Genomic DNA, 20,321 nt, shown 5'->3' with positions numbered 1-20,321 from the left:
AAAGTGTTAGGTTGAAAACCCACATGGGCAACCTAGAAAAGGATGAGTGGTCCTAGTCGAAAACCTACAAAGGCGACTTGAGATCGTAATAAAATGAGAGAATTCCCGACAGATGCCTACATATGGTATTCTGGGAAAAAATTAGACAAAATTAAATGAATACCCCAAGTTGAAGACTTGCTACTACATATCATCAGTCATCCAAACTGAGGCTACCTTTTGGAGAATCTAAGTTGTAGCCTTTTAAGTGAAGACAAGAGTTCATAACATGCACATTGGGCAATTTTTGTCGTTACAAAAAACATCAACACTTTTGAGAGAAATTCTATGTAAACCTACATTCAGGCAAAATAGCTGGGTTTAGTCATTGTCCTCAAGATCATACTGAAGCGGTTTATGGATCACCTTAAAGGAAAGATATCTTCAAGTAAACAGGAGAAAATTTTGATGAAAGAAAACTATGGTACAAATCAACATCAAGCAACAATGACCACTTCAACCGCGTCTACAAATGTTGACGAGTTCCGTCCAATATATATATATATAAGTGATGCATTAGAATATTTATGCATGAGTCTTACTCCGCATTCCATTCAAACAAAATATACAGTACTCCTATCATATATGACATTTATCAATGTATAGTCACATTCCTTTACCAATCATTAGTACAAATAAAAACGAAAAAACAAGGCATAATTCATTCATTGCATATAACTAGGCATTTATACATGCATCTTCACATTATTCTTCCTATAAGCACAAACAAACATACAAACAAAATATTGCATTACATATAACCAAACATTCAAACATGCATCCCTATATTATTCTTCTAATAAGCACAAACAAATAAAATAGTGCATTACATATAACCAAACATTTAAATCCCTACACTATTCTTCCAATAAGTGTAAACAAATCATTGCATTGCATCTGACCAAACATCCAAACATGCATCTCTACAACATAACCAAACAAACAAAAAATTGCATATCATACATCTCATAATATATTTATACACAATGTATGCATTAACAACCGGTGCAGAATATTACATTCTGCAAGTGAATTTTCTAACTTCACACCAAAACCTCCATTATGGCAACATAGGTGCCTCAGCAAATCCCTGATTCTTTATGACAGCACGGGTGCCTAAGCAAATCCCTGATTCCTTATGGCAGCAAGGGTGCCTCAACAAATCCGCGATTCTTTATGGCAGCACGGGTGCCTCAACAAATCTCTGTTTCCTTATGGCCGCATGGGTGCCTCAACAAATCCCTAAATCATTTTGGCAGCATGGGTGCCTCAGCAAATCCCTGAATCGTTTTGGCAGCATGGGTGTCTCATCAAATCCCTGAATCATTTTGGCAGCACAGGTGCTTGAGAAAATCCCTGAATCATTTTGGAAGCACGAGTGCCTCAACAAATCCCTGAATCATTTTGGCAGCACATGTACCTCAACAAATCCCTGAATCGTATTGGCAACACATGTACCTCATTTTTATTTATTTTGGTATTTTTCGATATTTTAATGAATAAAAATAATAAGACTATTTTTATGAAATTTTATAATTATTTTTGAAATTATTAAATTAAAGAAATTAGATATCACAAAACAAAATAAAATCAAGTTCCTAACTCTAAATGATTAGGTCGACTAAAAATTGAAAATAATAGTAAACAAATGAAGTTCCAAAATCTAAATAATTAGGTTAACTAAAAAATCAAAATAATAGTAAACAAATAAACTTCCTTAATCTAAGTGATTGAGTTAACCAAAAATTTAAAAATAATAGTAGATAAATTAATGTTAGGGTTCCTGAACCCAGGTGGTTAGGTTGACCAAATGTTCAAAACTAAAAATAAATTAAGAAAACGATTTTAGTAACTAGGAATGGACCATCATGAGCCCATACTCTTTTTTAAAAAAGAGATAGAGAAAAAAAATTATTTATTTATTTTAATTTGTCGAAATTTTTAATATATAGGAAATAATTAAATTTATTTTTGTCCATATTTTATAAAATTTTCAAAATAATTTAAATAATTAAATAATCAAATCTAACAACCTAATTTGAATTTAAAAAGGGAATAAGAGAAAAATTATTAAAATAATAGGATTAGATATGGTCAAATCAAGTTTGTTAAAATAGATGTCATCAGATTTATCCAAAAAATTTAAACACCCTAAAATTTGGAGTCGATTAGTATATTGTTTGCTATAAATATAGGTCATGATGAACATAAAATTTAAATTTTTACACTGTGAACACTGAAGATACTCTGCCAAAATCATTCTGCCACACTGAAAGAAAAAAGTAAAAAAAAATCATAGCCATATTATCAAATGCAAATGCGAACATAGTTGTGTCTTGCACTCGCCCCATCCTCAAATCTCAACCATTGCATCTCCTCACTTTGACTAGAAACTAGTTTAGTCAGAGAACGAAACACGTCCTCGCACGATGCACCGCGCTGCACCAGAATGCAGCTCTCACAGGAGCACAGGATCGAGTGTGTGCAAGACCACGCACTGTCTCATGCACCCTTCTGGTCCACCATCACGCACACATCACGTGTCCAGGTGCAGTAATACTCCATACTCTATTCCACACACAATCAAACAAGTTTATTTCTTTTTTGTAGTATGTTTATATTTGTATTTGCATACCATAATACCATTTAACAAATAAAAAATGTAGTTTTTTAGTATGACATCTAACAGAGACTAGTCTATAAATAAAAAAAATATTTTTTTGAATAAATAAATAATATATATATTTTTGGATAATACCAATAACTAAAAATCAACAAAATCCCTTTTATATAGCAATAAACTAACAATATTTTTTAAGAACTTTATTTTTTATTTTTCTTTCTTATTTCATAATCACATTAAAAATGTTAATAGCAAAAAATATTTGCAATAAAAAATTGAACTTTTTTTATAAATAAAACATGACAATAAGTACTTTTCAAAAATATAAATAATTTTGAAAAATAATTAAAGATGGAGAGAAAGTCACACGGGAGGCCTCTTTCTTCTCAAATCATCTTCGAAAGGTCGAGCTACGTCGCTTCTTTTCAATCGATTAAATGTCAAAATCAATTAAATTTCATTTTCTTAATTAAATAAATAACAAAAATTAACCAAATAAAAACTTTTTTTCAATAATAAACAAAATTTGCAAAATATATATTTTTGACTAAAAATATATTTTATTTAATTAAAATACATTCAACTAACAAACTTTTTTCTACTTAAAGAACTACGTAAACATTGATTCCGTTAATCGGGATACGTAGGACCAGAATCAATCTTGTCAGGCATAATAATAAAAATAAAAAATTTATTTCTTCATAATAAATAATTAATTAGATAATTTAATAAAATAATAATAATAATAATAAAGTCATATATTTTAATGAATGGTACCACTTAAGGCGGACATGTAGGGTGCTAATACATTCCTTACCTTGTAACCGACTCCCGAACCTGCATATCAAAAATCCAAAAGCCTAAGGTAATTGAGCTTAAAAGATTTTCTACATTTCTAACTATAAAATATAGTGGTGACTCTAGACAAAGTCGTGCAGCCATAAATCGGGGCGCGACAGACAACAACAACAACCACCAAACTTTATCCCACTAGATGAGATCGACAATAGCAACACTAAAATTTTATATATTGAAAAGTGCCACAACACTAAAATTTTATATAATGAAAAGTGCCACAACACTAAAATTTTATATAATGAAAAGTGTCACAACTCTAGGGAATGCGAGCAATCAAATAATAAAAGAGAATAAGGAGAAGAGATAATAAGATAGGAATTTGGTAACAAGCTTCACTCAATTATGTTTATATTCTCGGAAGCGTTGAAAAACTACTACTATTTATTAGAGAAGAATAATGATTTGTGTTTGTGGCTATTGCTCACCTTCTACGTTAGGTTATAACACTTTAATATAAATATATAGCTTTTCTAACCCAACTCATTTATATCACATAACTTATACTATTACTATCTAAAGAAAATGCTTAATTTAGTGGAATATAAGTCATTGCACAACATTATGTGTGGTTTATTTGCAGACACAACCATGCAAAATAAGCAAGGTAGAAAGTTTCACTAGTCTAATAAATCAGAGTATATTGCATTGTTACCTTGTTCCCCAAGAAAGGGAAATATAAAACAGAAGTGCAGATTTCCAAAAACAAGTAATAGAGTAATACCTATAATAAAAACAAATAAGATCATTAGATAACAAATTTTTTACAAATTCTCGAATAAGCCATGTCCATATACACTTTAGTCTTTGGATGGATGGCAAATAGTAGCATAAAATGTGTACTTGGAGAACTCCCAATTCCATAACCACCATTGTTCTTAGATTGTAGTAGCTTTATCATGTTTCTTTTTAAAGCTCTATTAGTAGGTCCACATTGTCTATGAATTTGTTCATAGTTACACAGCTTAGATATCAGATATGGAGAAGGATTGTGGGGAGAAGTTTTGTGCTATAAGTGAGTCTGTAACATGCTTATACAGGGTGCTTGATCAAATCCAGAAGACAAAAGTCCACGGAGAAGTTTTTCTTTGTCTAAAACCCCCACGCAATAAGTTAGTTATGGTACATTGCCAAATCCGGAGTAATAAAAAGCTCTTGAATAGCACCTAAACAATTATTAATCATATTTCATGTATAGTCTTTGAAATCACCAATGCTTTCCCCCATTCATCAACTATACGGTTTTTTTTATGCTAATATCCTTCACCTATTAGGTAACAAATTAACCCCTTTGGAATATATGGTTGTCCCGAACAAATATAGCTTAGAGAAATCGAATTTTTGATATTTTACTCACTCTAGAATCTAGTTGGTTTTATATCACTAAATCGCCAACATCTTGTTACTATCAAATATGCAATTTAAAACCATTAATGCTTTAATTTATTTATCAATGCTTTGGTAATTTCAAAATGAATATAAAAGAGTAAAATTAGAATATAAAAATTTAGACTTATTTAATTATCTAATTGCACTATATTCATATTTTATCTTTATATACTAATATATCTATCTATACTTATATACTATATCTAAATCCAAAACATGGTGTAATTTTTATTATTGTATAATTTTCACTTCCTATTTTGCCCTTCACATTATTTAATTTTTACAAAAAAACCATATAATCCTAATTAATCACCAATACATTAATTAATCACATCTCCCACCTTAAACTAAATATTATCATAAATATACAAAAATTATAATATATAGTACACCGAATACAACAAATATATTCTAATTATAAAAAATGAAATATATAAAAATTAAATACGTAGTACCATATAATATTGACCGACTGACACGAAGTGTCTATACACATTAGTATATATAAATAAGATAAATAATTGAAGTAATAATGATTAATATTAGAAAAACAATTGATAAAATAGTTGAAAAATTATATATAAATATGCATGATTTTTAAGTAAGTATGTGAATAATTATATGACCTAGTTATCTTCTTATTGTTGTATGAGAATATATAAAATAATCAAAATACAGATGAAAATATTATTATAATGAGAAATAAATTTTTTTAATATACATTAAAATTTAGTTTATTGATCAGGATTAAAAGATAAATACAATTTTTTAATCCATGACAATTGAAATCACCCTCTCAGGTCTCAGCCTCTCTTTCATCTGTTTTATTCTACATTTTCCGGGCTCCATTTTTCTGTGTATTTTTCTACATCTTTGGGTTCCCAGCTAAGCAGAAAATCAGCTTCAAAATCAAATCTTTATGAACAGTTTGAAATCTCATGCAGAGTTTTCAAAAGGATAAGATGATGGGTATTTCCAAATTTTAATCTTTCTGAAACTCTTACTTAGTTTCATCCTTTCTTAGATTATACATATATTGAAATTGAAGTAAATCACTTACTACAAATTAGAAATACATAAATTTGCTATCTTTTCATTCATTCGAAATGAAACTAAGCTTAAGCAGTGTATATAGTCCTTCTAGCTTCCCTATAATCCTTAAATTTTATGCATTTAGCAATCTATGTAAACCCTTTTGTTCTTCAGCACTATCATCATCTCCACCAATTTCATTGAAACCCAAAGTTCCCCTTTTTCTGAGGCCACCAATTTACTCAACCAAGTTCTGTGACTTCAAAAAATGGCATGATTGGGCCAAAGATATTGCTTCTTCAATTGGGTCAACTTTTGTTAACTCAGATAATGGCCCAGACTCAAGCATTTTGTGCAGGGAACTCAAGTGGCTAATGGAAGATGCTGTTGAAGACCACACACTTTTTTCCAAGATGGGTTTTGAGAATAATGATGAGAGTGTGAAAATGAGGGTTGGGATTGATGAACTTTATGATCTTTGGAAGGAGAGGATTGAAAAGAGAAGACCTTTTCAGTATGTAGTTGGATGTGAGCATTGGAGGGATTTGGTGTTGAGTGTCCAAGAAGGGGTTTTGATTCCAAGACCCGAGACAGAACTTATTGTTGATTTTGTGTGTGATGTGGTGGCAAAGAATGAGGATTTGAAAAGAGGGGTTTGGGCCGATTTGGGGACCGGAAGTGGTGCCCTTGCTATAGGCATTGGCGGGGCTCTGGGAGTTGGAGGGAGGGTTATTGCCGCAGATATAAACCCCGTGTCAGTTGCTGTTGCAGCTTACAATGTGCAAAGGTACTGCCTACAGGTTAGAGATTTAAGCTTTCGTCTCGTTTTAAGTTCCCTTTGTCTGGTCATTTTCTCCATCAATGGTTTTCAATGCACGCATTGATTTGTAATGAACATGTTAAATGTACAAAGGAATAATGACAACCTACTGTATGAGTGACTTAAATTCCATGTTGCCAATTTCACAACCCATGATTAAGTTTTGTTAACTTTTTGTATACCTTTCATTTCATGTATCTTGCAATAAGCTGAGATTTTTTGATGCCAAAGATCAAAGTTGAATTATTGGTACAGGAGTATGAAGCTAGGACTAACTAAACTCACGGTGTGAATTGTTATAGGTGAGGGAACATGAAAAGTTTAAATCTTTCTGTGGATGGTCATCCAGGCTTTTGTTGAAACAGATGTTATATATATGTGAGGAAGAGAAATATATTAACTTCAAAAACAGAAAAAACAAGAGCATTAAAAATCCACAATTTTTTGTATCATTGACTTTCATCATTTCTCACCCCGATCCCTTTAAACTGTATTTTCTTAATATATTTTACTGCCTCCACTTTTGTTGTTGTGGTCATCATTTTATTGCCCACTGTAGGACAAAATTGAAGTAAGGGAAGGATCTTGGTTTGAACCATTGAAGGATATAGAAGGAAAGCTTGCAGGTCTTGTAAGTAACCCACCATATATACCGAGTAAGGAAATCTCTGGTCTACAAGCTGAAGTTGGTAGACATGAACCTAGACTTGCATTAGATGGAGGTATTGATGGCATGGATGCTCTTTTCCATCTCTGTGATGGGGCTGCTTTATTCTTGAAACCTGGTGGTTTTTTTGCCTTTGAGGTACCAGTCTTTCGTTTTTCTATAAAATTTGTGCCAACTTTCTTCTATGTTTCTCGTTGTGCTTCTGCTTATTCATGAATAATAATCAAAATGGTACCCTCGAAAACATAATTAGATAACAATTTGGTGATCAATAATCCCTCTTGGGATGGAAATGTCAAAAATATTTGTCAGTGTTGCACATCTGGTCAAGGTAGGGCAAATTCACAATACTTTTTATAAGCAGTGAACCAGCCCATGTTTGTCATTTTGTATGGCTGAGCTTCTACCATAAGACATAATGACATATAATTTACATTATCTTTGATGAAGTTTTAAGTTGATCGATTAAAGTGTTATCCTTTTTGTAGAAAGGTTTTAGTCATACATAATTTGTCTAGAATAAGAAGTCCTTGTTCACTAGAACAATTTTTGCCTATTCAGAAGTTAAGTAAATCTCTCAAAATACATGTAATTTCATACCGGTATATAAAGTAGATCATATAGTTTCCCTTTTTCTTGTTATATTTATTAAATGCCTTTATTTTTATTCAATTTTAGTTTATCTGTTTTGAAATACTCTGTCTCTTCTGCCGAACATAATTAATATTGTTTCAAGTCGTCGCTATGATCATGTTGTAGCTACCACGGCTGAAGGCATTGCAGCCAACATGGCCACAAGTTTCGTTATTTATAAAAAAAATCCACAATATTGCGGTTGCTTTGCAGCTTCCATTGTGTCCTTTTTTGTGTGTGAATGGAAGTCAGTTGTGAGTTACGTGACGTGGTCCCACTGGTCCGTAATGTATGTAGTTAGATATACAATGGTTTTCCTCTTACTTTGATTGAACTTTTTTCCATCATTTTTAATCTTTATTTTGAAATAGAGTTTAAGATATAGAACAGGCTAAAATGTATTATTTTAGCAACAGACATTACCTTTCATGCAGTGACAGAGGAGGAAACATGTAATAGTGGGTGATAATGAGGAATAGGTGGTTTTAAGGTTAGTGATAAACACTGGTATAAATCAAGAAGAAAGAATGGAATTAATGGAAAACAATACCCTAAACAAGAATCAATGTGATTCTTGGTTGGGATGAAGAACAAGAATATTATTAGAAAGAATGAAAGAAGAACAAGAATTGAGATGTACAAAAGGTCCCACGACCTTTCCCCTGATTCCACAATCAGAATCTACTTCTCAATTAACTCCCCTTCCTCCAAGAGACTAGTTCCTTGTTTATAGCTTAACTAACAAACAAACTAGCTGCTTAGGGATATTTTAGTAAATGTGTAACAATTAGGAAATTTCTAACTAGACTGACATATTTCCCCTTCTATACACATTTTTAATACTAAACTCAGGCGTAATCTTATCAGCTAGATTGATGATTGTTCACATAGAACGATTGTGAATAGCTCCCGTGGGATTAGTGTTTAGGTTTTATGGTTTAGGACAAATTGAAGGAATAATCAACTAGATGGGGTCATAGGAGAAAATTTAAATGATGTATGTGAATGAAATTAGGTTAGGGTGGTACAGTAAGTTAAAATCTAGGCATGTTCTCAAGCATCAAACAACCAAGAAAAATATGCAGTGATAATTTGTAAATTTCATCATTCAAAAGAAAGCATCACAACTGTTTAATTGGGCTCTCTACAGTGCCTTTACTTACACTCAGGGTTAGTTTGGGAGTTAGATTTTGGAGGGGAAGGAATAGAAAGGGAAGGCTTGAGAGCCATGAAATACACTTGTGAGATGACTCCCAAATCTTCTCTTTCTCTTCCTTCCCCTCCAAAATCCAACTTCCAAACAAGCCCTCAAAGAATTAGTAACAGAATCCTAGTAAGGATAACTTGGTCTTCAAATAAAAGGGCAGCCCCGTGTACGAAGCTCCCGGCTAGTGGAGTTTGGAGAGAGTAGATATACACAGCCTTACTCTCGCAAGAGAATAGGTTGTTTCCGGAATTTGAACCTATAATCTTGGTCACAAGGCAAACAAACTTACTGTTGCGTCAAACAACCTTACCATTGCATCAAGCAACCATGCTGTTGGGTCAAGCAACCTTGCCATTGCATCAAGCAATCTTGCCTTTGTGTCAAGCAACCTTGCCGTTTCACCAATCAACGTACTTTAATCTTCAAAACAAAGTCAAAGAATTCTCTGAAACTAAGTCAAATAATTATGATATGGTCTGCGATTTATACGAACTGTGTAGCCTAGGCCCTAGAATGTGGAAAATATTTTATTTTTCAACTTAGGCTTTCTTGCTGCTATTTTGAACTGCATCACACTCATTGTATATTGCTTCTGATTGTTTCTTTCTAAACTTGAACAGACAAATGGGGAGCAGCAATGCAGGGCTCTTGTTGATTACATGAAAAATAAGAGAAGTGAAAGCTTATGCAATTTTGAAATAGTTGCTGATTTTGCTGGTATTCAAAGATTTGTAATTGGATTCCATCATTTAGCACATTGAGTTACAGGATACATGTTTATTTTATTTTTGGATGAATAATTCCCCTATTGCTTTTTTCCTCCTCAGTATTGGGGCAAAGACCAAGTGAAAATAGATCAAGATTCAAGGGTAACTCATTGTATTCCACATTGGTCATGGTTTCTTTTCAGTTTTTTGGACCAAATGTTGTAGACTTTGTTTCCAAGGCATGCTTACCACCTTTCTGGATCACATTTCATTCAAATTATTGAGTTTTTTTTTTAGTTTTAGAGAAAATGTTCCATTTCAAAGTTTTGGAAAGCAAAGACAATTGGAAAGAGGTTGGTCATGAAGTATGTAATATAGAGTGTACTAGTTTTACCTTACTAATTATTTCGGGGTTCGTGGTTACCCCTCCCAATAAATGCCGCAAAAATCGAACCTTACCTTTTACAATAATATATCTTACTTGTTTAAATTTAAAATTTGTAAATAATAACAACCCAAGTTTGAACATCAAATGGTAGAATCTTGTAATTGACATGTGTGGCAATTCTAATTGAAAAACCTTTCAATATTTATTTCTCTCAACTTTTGCTTCTCCTAAAATTTCTACAAAATTGAGAAATTGTTGTTAAAATAATATTTTTTGATGGTCTAATAAATGAGAAAAAGATATATAGCTTTACTTTTATTAAGAATGTAAGAGTAAATATTTATACTTATTTAAAGGTGAATGATAATTAAAAATAAATGATGAATGATATAGTGATAATGTAACAAACTCTTATATTACTAGATTTTTTTCTCTATCATAAAAACAAGGATTTAATATGTATTTGTAAATATTTTTTACACTATTAATAAAATCATTCATTATTCATGTGTTAATCAATGACTCTGAAAAAAATTATAAAAATCAATGATAATGAATAGATTAACGATATAAAAAAGAGTAAATTATACTGACACCCCCTGAGTTTTAGTGAAATTACACAAATCTCCCCTTACTTTTCTACCCCTACACAAACCTCCCATATTTTTTAACTTTCGTTACATTGACCACCCTGCATAAGAAAGAAGTGTAATCTTTTAAACAAAAAATGTGATAAATGCAATTAAGTTAAACAAAACATGATATATTGTGTAGACAAGTCTAAATAATATACAAATCAATGTATCTTTATTATTTTTTGTTACAAAATGCATCAACAATTCTAAATAAATATTGTTTAAATCGCTCATATAATATACTGTAACGAACCAAAAATAATAAAGAAATATTGACTCATATATTATTTGGACGTGTCTCTACAATATATCATGTTTTGTTTAGCTTAATTGCATTTATCACATTTTTTGTTTAAAAGATTACACTTATTTTCTTATGCAGGGGTGATCAATGTAATGAAAGTTAAAAAATAAGGGAGGTTTGTGTATGAGTAGAAAAGTGATGGGTGGTTTGTGTAATTTCACTAAAACTCAAGGATGTCAGTGTAATTTAGTCTATAAAAAACTTTAAACATACATTTTAAACTCTAAAAACAAATACAAAATTTTTACGATCTAATAAATAAGTATTTTTCGAAGGAATCTCCCAAATTTGAGTGATTAAAGCATTGTCTTGATTGTTTTGTTGCAACCAGTGACCATTAGAGTTAACGAAAGCTACTCCTTTTATTTTAAGGTAACTGAGCAAAATGGCATCAACTATTTTCTCAAAGACTCTATTGGGCCATCGTTTCATTCACTCTTTCTCATCTCTCACTTCCACGTCACAATTTTTCTCATCTTTCTTCACTGTAAGTATCACCTTTTTTCCTGTATCTTTGTTATCCTTAATTTTCTTCAATTTGTGTTTTTGGGTTTTGTATTTATTTTCCGTCACATGACCCTTTGTAAAAATTTGATCTTTGTGCTTCTTTGTTTGTTTCTCTTTCTGGGTATCTGGGTTATGGTTTTTTTACAATTAAATTATTTATTTTTGAGTGATTTCAATGTCAGAATTAGGGCCAACAATGCGTTGGTCTAGACGTGGAAAACCCGCTAGATCCCAAAAAGACAAAAAAAGTAAGAGTTCGATTCTTGAGAGCCACACTTTTTGGGAGGGGCAACCACATACCTCAAAAGGGACTAGTTCCTTAATCAGAGGGTGAAAGGATATCCTTAGTGGTACCAAAAAACGTGGGAATTAGGGCATGCAGAGGTCCCTTTTTTGTGCGTATTCTTGATCAGTAGAGTGATATGAACTTCAATCAACTTCATTCAGTTAAAATTTTCACTTTCCCATGGCATGTGTTTCAATCAACTCCAATAACAGTTTGGTTTTGAAGTAACTGTATGAACTGAAGTGCCATCAGCAAGTTAATAACAGTTTGTATATGCTTGCTTTGCATGCTCCTCCCCAGACAACTGGTATTGTGGAAACAACTAACTGAAATGAAACAACATCGAATCGGGATTAACTGTAATTTTTGTAGTAGTGAAATGAATAAAGTTGTAATGCTGATTTTTCATCAATGGTAATTTAAGTGTTAACTTTTTCGAGGTTCACTTATATGAGATATAAGTTAGTGATATTGTAAATCCAATTTCTATGCATTTGTTTTATGAGTGAATCATTGATAATTTGATATAGATGGTAGTCTGAGATACAAATGTGTGCAATTATATATCTATTAATGCAATGATCGGATCTGATGCTTGTATGATAGTTTAATAGAAGCAATTAAAATAAGTAATTTATCCAATTTACTGTGTATGGAACATTTCCTTTTGCAGTCTAGAACTCATTAATTTATTTATGCATTATGATTTTCACCTCAAACTGCTCATTGATCTTCAAATGTTTTCTCGGCCAAGATCTTATTGTATAGTAATTTCTCTTTGTGCAGAAGCGGCCGTTTTCTATACGAGCCATCCCATCTTATACAGCTCAAAACATCAAAACGACCCGTTGGACAACTCGTATGGCTTCTTTCGTAGTTGGTAGAAGAGCTACATATTCAACAAAATCTGCATCAACGAATGAGCCAGTTGTTTCTGTGGATTGGCTTTATGATAACCTGAAGGATCCTGATATGAAGGTACTTGCCTAGTCCTTATTGTTCACCAGAAGGTGCCTTCACATAGTTTCTATTATTTTATTTTGTTGCTGCAGCTGCTACTGTTGTTTATGTTTGTGCACCTAGCATATTCCATGCATGTTGAAAATTATTTATTCAACCCCGATTGCAATTTTCTTTACATCAATGAAAGGGTAGATGCATTGTGTCATCAATAGTTTGCCATGGTGGTTGCTATAGTGACAGATATAGCAAAAAAGCAATGCTCTTTCCCTCTCTCAACAATCTGTAGCATAGTTCTTAAGTATTTCGGCCACGATTGTGGTCCATCGCAGGCATAGAGGCTGCTACACTGTATGGGTGTGAAAACCCTAAAATTAGCCTCACTCGAAGGCTCAAAGCCCACCAATCAGCACCAACTTAAGATTTCTAGGCATCTACTTAGGGTTTAGAGCCACACACCCTAATGAATTCCAAGTCTTGAAGACTGCACAACCATAGTTTCAAACCCGAGACTGATAACCTATCTTTGTTTTGAACTAAATAATCCTTGACCATGACTTATACATCATTCTTGTACTATCAAGCCTTTGTTTTGCACTTGAATGGCAGTTTCTTGTGTTTTTTTACAGCTCCCACTTTTGTTTTGTACTACTTCCTGTTTCTCGCATCTGCACCCTTTGTTTTGCAACAATTCCTATTTCCTAAACAGATCCTATCCAGAACTGTGGCATCATTCTAGATAGTCACGGTTGCCACTTGTGCAGTAACCATGTATCAGTTTTGAGAATGTCATTCATTATTTATGTGTATTTGAATGGCATTTCTAATAAAATTAGCAAAGATCACACTTCTTGCCACTTAGTACCCCCAACGTTTTTCTGGGTGATTTTCAATATATTGTATAGGTGATTTTAAAACTGCCTAGGTACTGCATGGTGAATCTGTAATTGCTATAAATTGAATATGCTTCACATGTTATTTTTATTCTTCTTTTAAATTAGATTTTCCATTTAATACTAACTTTGTTAATTATCTTTTCTATTCAGGTGCTGGATGCATCCTGGTACATGCCAGATGAGCAGAGGAATCCAATACAAGAATATCAGGTATGAATATTATGTTAGGAATCACATTCTTAGAATTGACAGTATATAGTATGACTTAAATATGTTCAATAGTACATGCTTAGTTTTATGATTTAGTTTTTTCCCTACCATTTTCGGTTAATATGTACTTTGTGGTATATAACACAACATGCAACAGGTTGCACACATTCCTGGGGCCCTTTTCTTTGATGTAGATGGAATATCCGATCAAACTACAAAGGTGAGCTGATCTTCATTTATCCATGTTGACTTTGTTCAATTGAGAACTTAGATGTTGTATATACCTCTATGTTGAAGCTTTTCTTGTATAAGAATCTTGTTATATATATATATAATAAACAAAATTGAGCGGAAAAAAGCAGAACGCGGTACTTAATTATTTAACCACCTTGTGGGCAAGGAAGTGCAATAGGATAATTTGCTGCTCATGGAGTCTTTAGAAGAACGATGCCTGATGTCCCTTCTTCCTTTTGATGGATACTAGTTTCATTATTTGTATGCTTGTGACTCTTTCTTTGCTGGTTATATGCTTTTGGCTATTTATTGTTAAATATTTAAGTCCCCAAGAGGCAGCTCAGTTGGTAGAGCCAGGGGCATAAAGTGTGAACACCTAGGTTCAAAGCTTGATAGCTGCACAATTTCCCCCTCCCCCTCCTGTCAAAAAGTTTGCCTAAAAAAATGTAAAAAAATTAAGTAATTTTTCTAGAATGTCAGGGTTATTATAGATTTTTGTTAAGTAATTTATGTATTTTTTGTTGGTTTCTGTATTTTGTGTGCGATTATTTTTTAGTTTTTTCTTAGGTGGGATTGCTTTCGTTATTGTCAATAATGTTTGCTATATCTCTTGTCTTTCAATGCTATTCATTTTCCCATTATAGCTAATATGTGAATGCTGACTTGTACTTGTTGATCAGTTGCCACACATGTTGCCATCAGGGGAAGCTTTTGCTGCTGCTGTTTCTGCTCTTGGCATACAGAATAAAGATGATTTGGTTGTTTACGATGGCAAAGGAATATTTAGTGCCGCTCGTGTTTGGTGGTAAGCAATGTTTTGTAAAAAATACATTTAATGAGTGGATTGTGGGATCATAGCTCTTGCTGAGTCGTTTAACTAATAAGTCTTTCCTCTGTTCATTGATTAAAAGGATGTTCCGAGTGTTCGGTCATGACAGAGTTTGGGTATTAGATGGCGGCCTTCCAAGATGGCGTGCATCAGGATATGATGTTGAATCTAGTGCTTCAAGTGATGCTATTCTTAAAGCCAGTGCTGCAACTGAGGCAATAGAGAAAACATATCAGGGACTATCGGTGAGTTTGGAATCTGTCCATCTAGATTAATACAAATTCTTTTTTCCTTTAGAGTTGCTTTTTATGTTACTTGGATTAAATTTTGTTGAACCTGAGAACTAAATTTGACATTTGCATTTTGTTCTAATGTTTTGCTTCTGTCACGTGCATGTTTTGTTGCCAGGTTGGCCCAATCACATTTCAGACTAAATTTCAGCCACACCTTGTTTGGAACCTTGATCAGGTTCGTTGCAATTTTTATTAGTGCCATTTCAAATGCAGCGTCTGAATAAGCATGTCTTGATCACTGAAAGAAGTAAATGTACTATGATACGAGAAGTTCCATTTTAGATACTTGTCTGTTGATTCTCAGATACTGCTAGCATCACTCAAGCATTTCATTAAATTACATTAACTATGTCGGTGGTCGTAGAAACGTCAAATGGCTGCTTCCCAAAATTAGCTTCTGCCAGGTTGGAAATAGGTTTGAAGTAGTTGCTGCATTATTGGGCAAGACCCTTGATTAGCTTGAAACTCTGAACCCATTATTTTAACTAACCAGTTTTCTTGATTTTGTGCCATTTCATCTTTTAACATTTTAATCACCATTGTTAGCTGGTGGTGTATGTCACCATGTTACGGATAATTGAGTCTAGACTCTAGAAAACATTTTAAAGAAACAATTGAATTAGTGACAAGATCACATGGACCGATTAAATTTATCATTTTGAAGAAATATGTAGCTTAAGCATGATATCTTTTACCAGGTTTTCATGATATATATTGGGAAGCTCGATATGAATGTCGGTGCTTATTGTTCCCAAGGTCCTAGTACATAAACTTTGATAACAACTCTTCTTTCGGTACAAAACTGAGAAAAAAAAGTATTGGGCCTGTTTTATGGAACCGGGCTCTGTATATAACAAACAAGTTCAATGATGGTCATAAGTTTGGTATCATGCATTGAGCGAATAATAATATAAATAAAATTGAAAGTTTATAACCACAGATTATTAACCTAAGTGAGAGCTCAACGATTCATGCAGACATTATGACGAAGTAGAACAAATTTATGAAATATGGTTCCTGGTATTGTTTTTGAATACTGTATATGTTCCCTTATTTTTTTTGTTTCTCTCTCCTCTCAGGTGAAGAGAAACATTGAGGAAAAAAGTCACCAACATATAGATGCTCGGTCAAAGCCCAGGTAATTTACATTCCCTTTTGACTGGTTGTATTCATCATCACATTATTGTATACATTGAAAACCTATGCCTTGGATTTTTGAATATATAAGTTTGATGTACGAGCAGTTAATTGTAAGCATGTTACTTGGTTTTATGGAAGCTGTCTTCTAACTTGAATAACATCAGTTATTCTGCACTTGTGGAAAAATTACTCAGTAAATAAATAACAGGCTGTATTTTCATAAATTGCAAAGCCCCTCACCCCCTTGTTTTTTTCCCTACTTTCTTTGGCCTTTGAAAACCTTGGTTCATGTGCTAAAGAAGGGAAATGATTTTGGTATATACTGTAAGTTTTGTTTTTTTATAGGCAAATGTTAGTATTTGTAGTGGGTGCGACTCGAACCCTCAGCCTCCTTATCATTCAATTCCTTAAACCCTTCACCCAAACCATCATTTAACCACCTTATGACTCCCGGTACTGTAAGTTTAGTGCCTCACCATTCTGCATGACATCTCCCATTTTCCGGTTGATCCTTACACAGACCCTCCAACAAGACTTTTTCAATGACATGCCCCTCACCTCCTTTTGTATGCACCTAGCCGCTATTTGGCTTAGTAGCTACCACTGCCATGGTTGCCAGTAGTTATGTGTCATTTAGGAATAAGAGTGGGGCTTAGAAGAAAACAAAAAGGCAAATAGAAATTGTAATGTAAAATACATGGACAGCCATGGCTTTGGTTCTGACTTGAAGAAGAACAAAGAAAGGAGGAAGAAAAAGTGAACTTTATTGCGCAACAGAGAATAAGAAAAGTGAAAAACTTCAATCTTACTTTTCGTATTGATGATTCTTGAAAATATAAAAGAAAAGGATCCAAACATGATAGTTGAAAATCTAATTAACAAACTAAAAGAATCCCCTTTTTAAATAGGGAAACAAGCAAAACAAAAAAAATTACAAACTAACTAACTAGAAATACAAAGCTAGAAGTAAAACTAATACAAACTAGTTGCAATCCTTCAAAGTATTTGATTCGAATTGATCCTTCTAATATGTAATGTCACATTTGGTTTTGAAAAACAAAACTACACGAAGTTTCTTAGCTGCCTATTAATTAAAATTTACAGCTTCCCATTTTCTCAACTAATACGAAGAAGGAAATTACTTTTTAAGTATTCGCAAAAAATTAATGCGAGACTTTTAAAATGGATTAATTTGCTCATTTATCTAGATTCTACTAATGAGTTATTTGACTATAGAACATCAATACTTAAATGTTTAGTGTTTTATCATATGAAAAATACATTTTACATTAATTTTAAGAATTAATCATATACCTCACAAATCATGATACATTTTGATTAACAGCTAGAAATATAGGCTTTCGGATTTGCATTCCGGTTCTTGATTTGATAACAATGCTTGGAACCTTCCTAGAATCTGGTCTTTTTTGGTTGATAAGATTTCTAGAATCTTACCATGAGTTGAAAATTTGTCCATTTAGCCTTTATTGGCTTGCTGTCTCGTTGCGTTAACATTCTAAGCAAACTTTCACCTTTGGGTGTTCAGTTATTTAAAGTTCTTATTGACTGATTCCTGTTTTTACAAGCTTGTAATATATGGGGGTTCGAAGGTTATTGCATTCTAGCACTCAATCGCATCTGTTGGGTCATCCATAACTGGTCATGTCACATGTGACATTTTAAAATAGTTGTGTGACCTTTTAAAATAAAATGATGATGGTTGTTTAACTTCTTCTTTAGACAATCATATATGATCGGCATGTGATGTATAAGTAATATTTTAATTTTGACCATTCATGCAGAATCTGCATGTTGTGATCACTTCTATCTGAGATTAATCCTTTCCAATCTGGTTAATTTATCTTTTGTAATGGTAGTCTGGTAGAGTGCGAACTCCATCTAGTGGAATAAGACTTTGGTGGTTGTCTGTCGTTGTATGTTGGTAGATATCTTACCAATTTACTTTTTTTTCAATGGATTTACCATTTCCTCTTTTAAGCGATTTTATTTTTTATGTTCCATTCTTGTTTTTATAGAGATTTTATCCGATGGCAGGTTTGATGGAGCTGCACCAGAGCCTCGAAAGGGAATAAGAAGTGGTCATGTACCTGGCAGCAAATGCATTCCTTTTGGTCAGGTACATCATATATTGGTCATGTCAATTTATATATTTACTGCATATAATACTCCTAGCTTTATGCCTTTGTATTGTCTTTCATCGGATTTTGGCTTCTTAAATTCAATCTGGTCATATTCTTTTCTCTTGGGAGATAGCATATTTTCTACTTTTTTTTTATAAATTTATAAACATGTCTGCGCGTATGTATGTAATATATATTCGCCTCATAATTTTGCCAATGCTTAATGTGTTTACCTGCAGTTGTTAGATAATGGTTCACATACACTATTACCAGAAGATGAGCTTAAGAAGCGATTTGATCAAGAAGGTATGAACCTCTTTTATGTATATTTTTTAAAAAGCTGAAATCAATTCATTACTTTGTTCCCAATGCCTCTAACGTCATACATGCATATTGATCTGCAGGCATCTCTTCGGAAAGCCCTGTTGTGACTTCTTGTGGGACTGGAGTAACTGCTTGCGTTCTTGCTTTGGTACTTCTCTCTCGAGTTTAAATTGTTACATATGTTACTGTTGCACTAATTTTAGTTTAATCTTCTATTGAACAGTAGCAAGCTCATTAAGAAGCAAAGACGTGTTATTAGTTAACTTAATGTCATGGAAACTGCTTTTGATTATTCTCTACCCCCTTTTCAGGGTCTTCATCGACTCGGAAAGTCTGATGTTGCAGTTTATGATGGTTCTTGGACTGAATGGGGAGCACAATCTGATACAGAAGTGGAAACTTCAGAACCTTGAAGTATCTAGATTATCATGGCACCATGTACAACATTTGAGCTTTGCTCAATAAGTATCTGCAAGATAAAGGGTTGTATGCAGTTGTCAAACTTAAGCATACTAGATTTTTTCTAATCTGATCCATGTGAAATGTAACGCCCCGAAAAATACTTCTAAAAAAACATTGCGAAAAAATGGGTAAATTTTTCTTTGAAATGGGGATGTATAAAATTGTTTCCTTTTAAAACCTTCCTTTTCCGGGACATCACTTTAAGTAACTCAAATGCGGAAAATCAACTTATCGTTATCGAATGATAACTTAACCTGATTCACAATTTCCTGAATAACACAATGCATATAAACGGTTAAGTTATCTTTACTTCATACAAACTAAGTCAACAAAGACGGAAACTACATCGCCACTAACATATACAAAATCCAAAAAGAATGGGCGAAAATATTAATCATCGCCAAAAGACACTAAACAAAGACATGAACAACTGAAGCAACTCTTAGTGGCTAACTCCAAAGCTAGGGTACTGCCTCTTCCTCATGCCCCCTCCTGGAACATCACGGACGGAGCAAAGTTGTCTACCTGACGAACACACGTCTGAAAAGCAAGCAATAGAAAAGAAGATAAATAGAGAGAGTAAGACATCTAATGAACATAAATTCATTGACGGCGTGGACTTACTCAGAATATTACACTCAGATATGAAAAACAGTTCATATATATATATAACATATTACATTATAACTCATCAGTTGTTCTCGTAAACAATTATCCAATTTACCTGAGTAATATAACCA

General features: G+C 33.0%; 2 protein-coding genes across 3 annotated transcripts in view; both read left to right on the top strand.

Annotated features, from left to right (window-relative positions):
* Nucleotides 5,744–10,238, top strand: LOC109348002 (release factor glutamine methyltransferase). Of its 2 annotated transcripts, XM_019588170.1 has the most exons (5): nt 5,744–5,875; nt 6,113–6,738; nt 7,318–7,563; nt 9,886–10,055; nt 10,093–10,238. In XM_019588170.1, exons 1-4 carry the CDS (start codon nt 5,845–5,847, stop codon nt 10,024–10,026), a joined length of 1,044 nt encoding a protein of 347 aa, XP_019443715.1. In that variant the 5' UTR covers nt 5,744–5,844; the 3' UTR covers nt 10,027–10,055; nt 10,093–10,238. The 2 variants fall into 2 exon arrangements, with proteins under 2 accessions (XP_019443715.1, XP_019443714.1); XM_019588169.1 differs by having other exon boundaries at nt 5,746–6,738.
* Nucleotides 11,592–20,321, top strand: part of LOC109348000 (thiosulfate/3-mercaptopyruvate sulfurtransferase 1, mitochondrial-like) — an 11,916-nt gene continuing 3,186 nt past the window's right edge. The window contains exons 1-12 of the mRNA XM_019588168.1: nt 11,592–11,786; nt 12,879–13,070; nt 14,099–14,158; nt 14,316–14,378; nt 15,073–15,197; nt 15,304–15,466; nt 15,630–15,689; nt 16,594–16,652; nt 18,710–18,791; nt 19,035–19,101; nt 19,200–19,267; nt 19,431–19,662. Coding sequence (XP_019443713.1) covers nt 11,685–11,786; nt 12,879–13,070; nt 14,099–14,158; nt 14,316–14,378; nt 15,073–15,197; nt 15,304–15,466; nt 15,630–15,689; nt 16,594–16,652; nt 18,710–18,791; nt 19,035–19,101; nt 19,200–19,267; nt 19,431–19,532 — 1,143 coding nt within the window. The 5' untranslated portion in view covers nt 11,592–11,684 and the 3' untranslated portion in view covers nt 19,533–19,662. The remainder of the gene's footprint in view (nt 11,787–12,878; nt 13,071–14,098; nt 14,159–14,315; nt 14,379–15,072; nt 15,198–15,303; nt 15,467–15,629; nt 15,690–16,593; nt 16,653–18,709; nt 18,792–19,034; nt 19,102–19,199; nt 19,268–19,430; nt 19,663–20,321) is intronic.

Source organism: Lupinus angustifolius, chromosome LG05 (genome assembly GCF_001865875.1).
Source record: "Lupinus angustifolius cultivar Tanjil chromosome LG05, LupAngTanjil_v1.0, whole genome shotgun sequence".
NCBI lineage: Eukaryota > Viridiplantae > Streptophyta > Magnoliopsida > Fabales > Fabaceae > Lupinus > Lupinus angustifolius.
The sequence above is the reverse complement of the archived record's forward strand: the minus strand, read 5'-3'. Positions and strand labels throughout refer to the sequence as shown.

Bases quoted from the DNA above. Each gene is read 5' to 3' on its own strand.
- LOC109348002 (XM_019588169.1), top strand. From the start codon at position 6,013: ATGAAACTAAGCTTAAGCAGTGTATATAGTCCTTCTAGCTTCCCTATA. The intron at 6,739-7,317 runs GTTAGAGATTTA...TGCCCACTGTAG, and splicing joins TGCAAAGGTACTGCCTACAG to GACAAAATTGAAGTAAGGGA. The intron at 7,564-9,885 runs GTACCAGTCTTT...AAACTTGAACAG, and splicing joins GTGGTTTTTTTGCCTTTGAG to ACAAATGGGGAGCAGCAATG.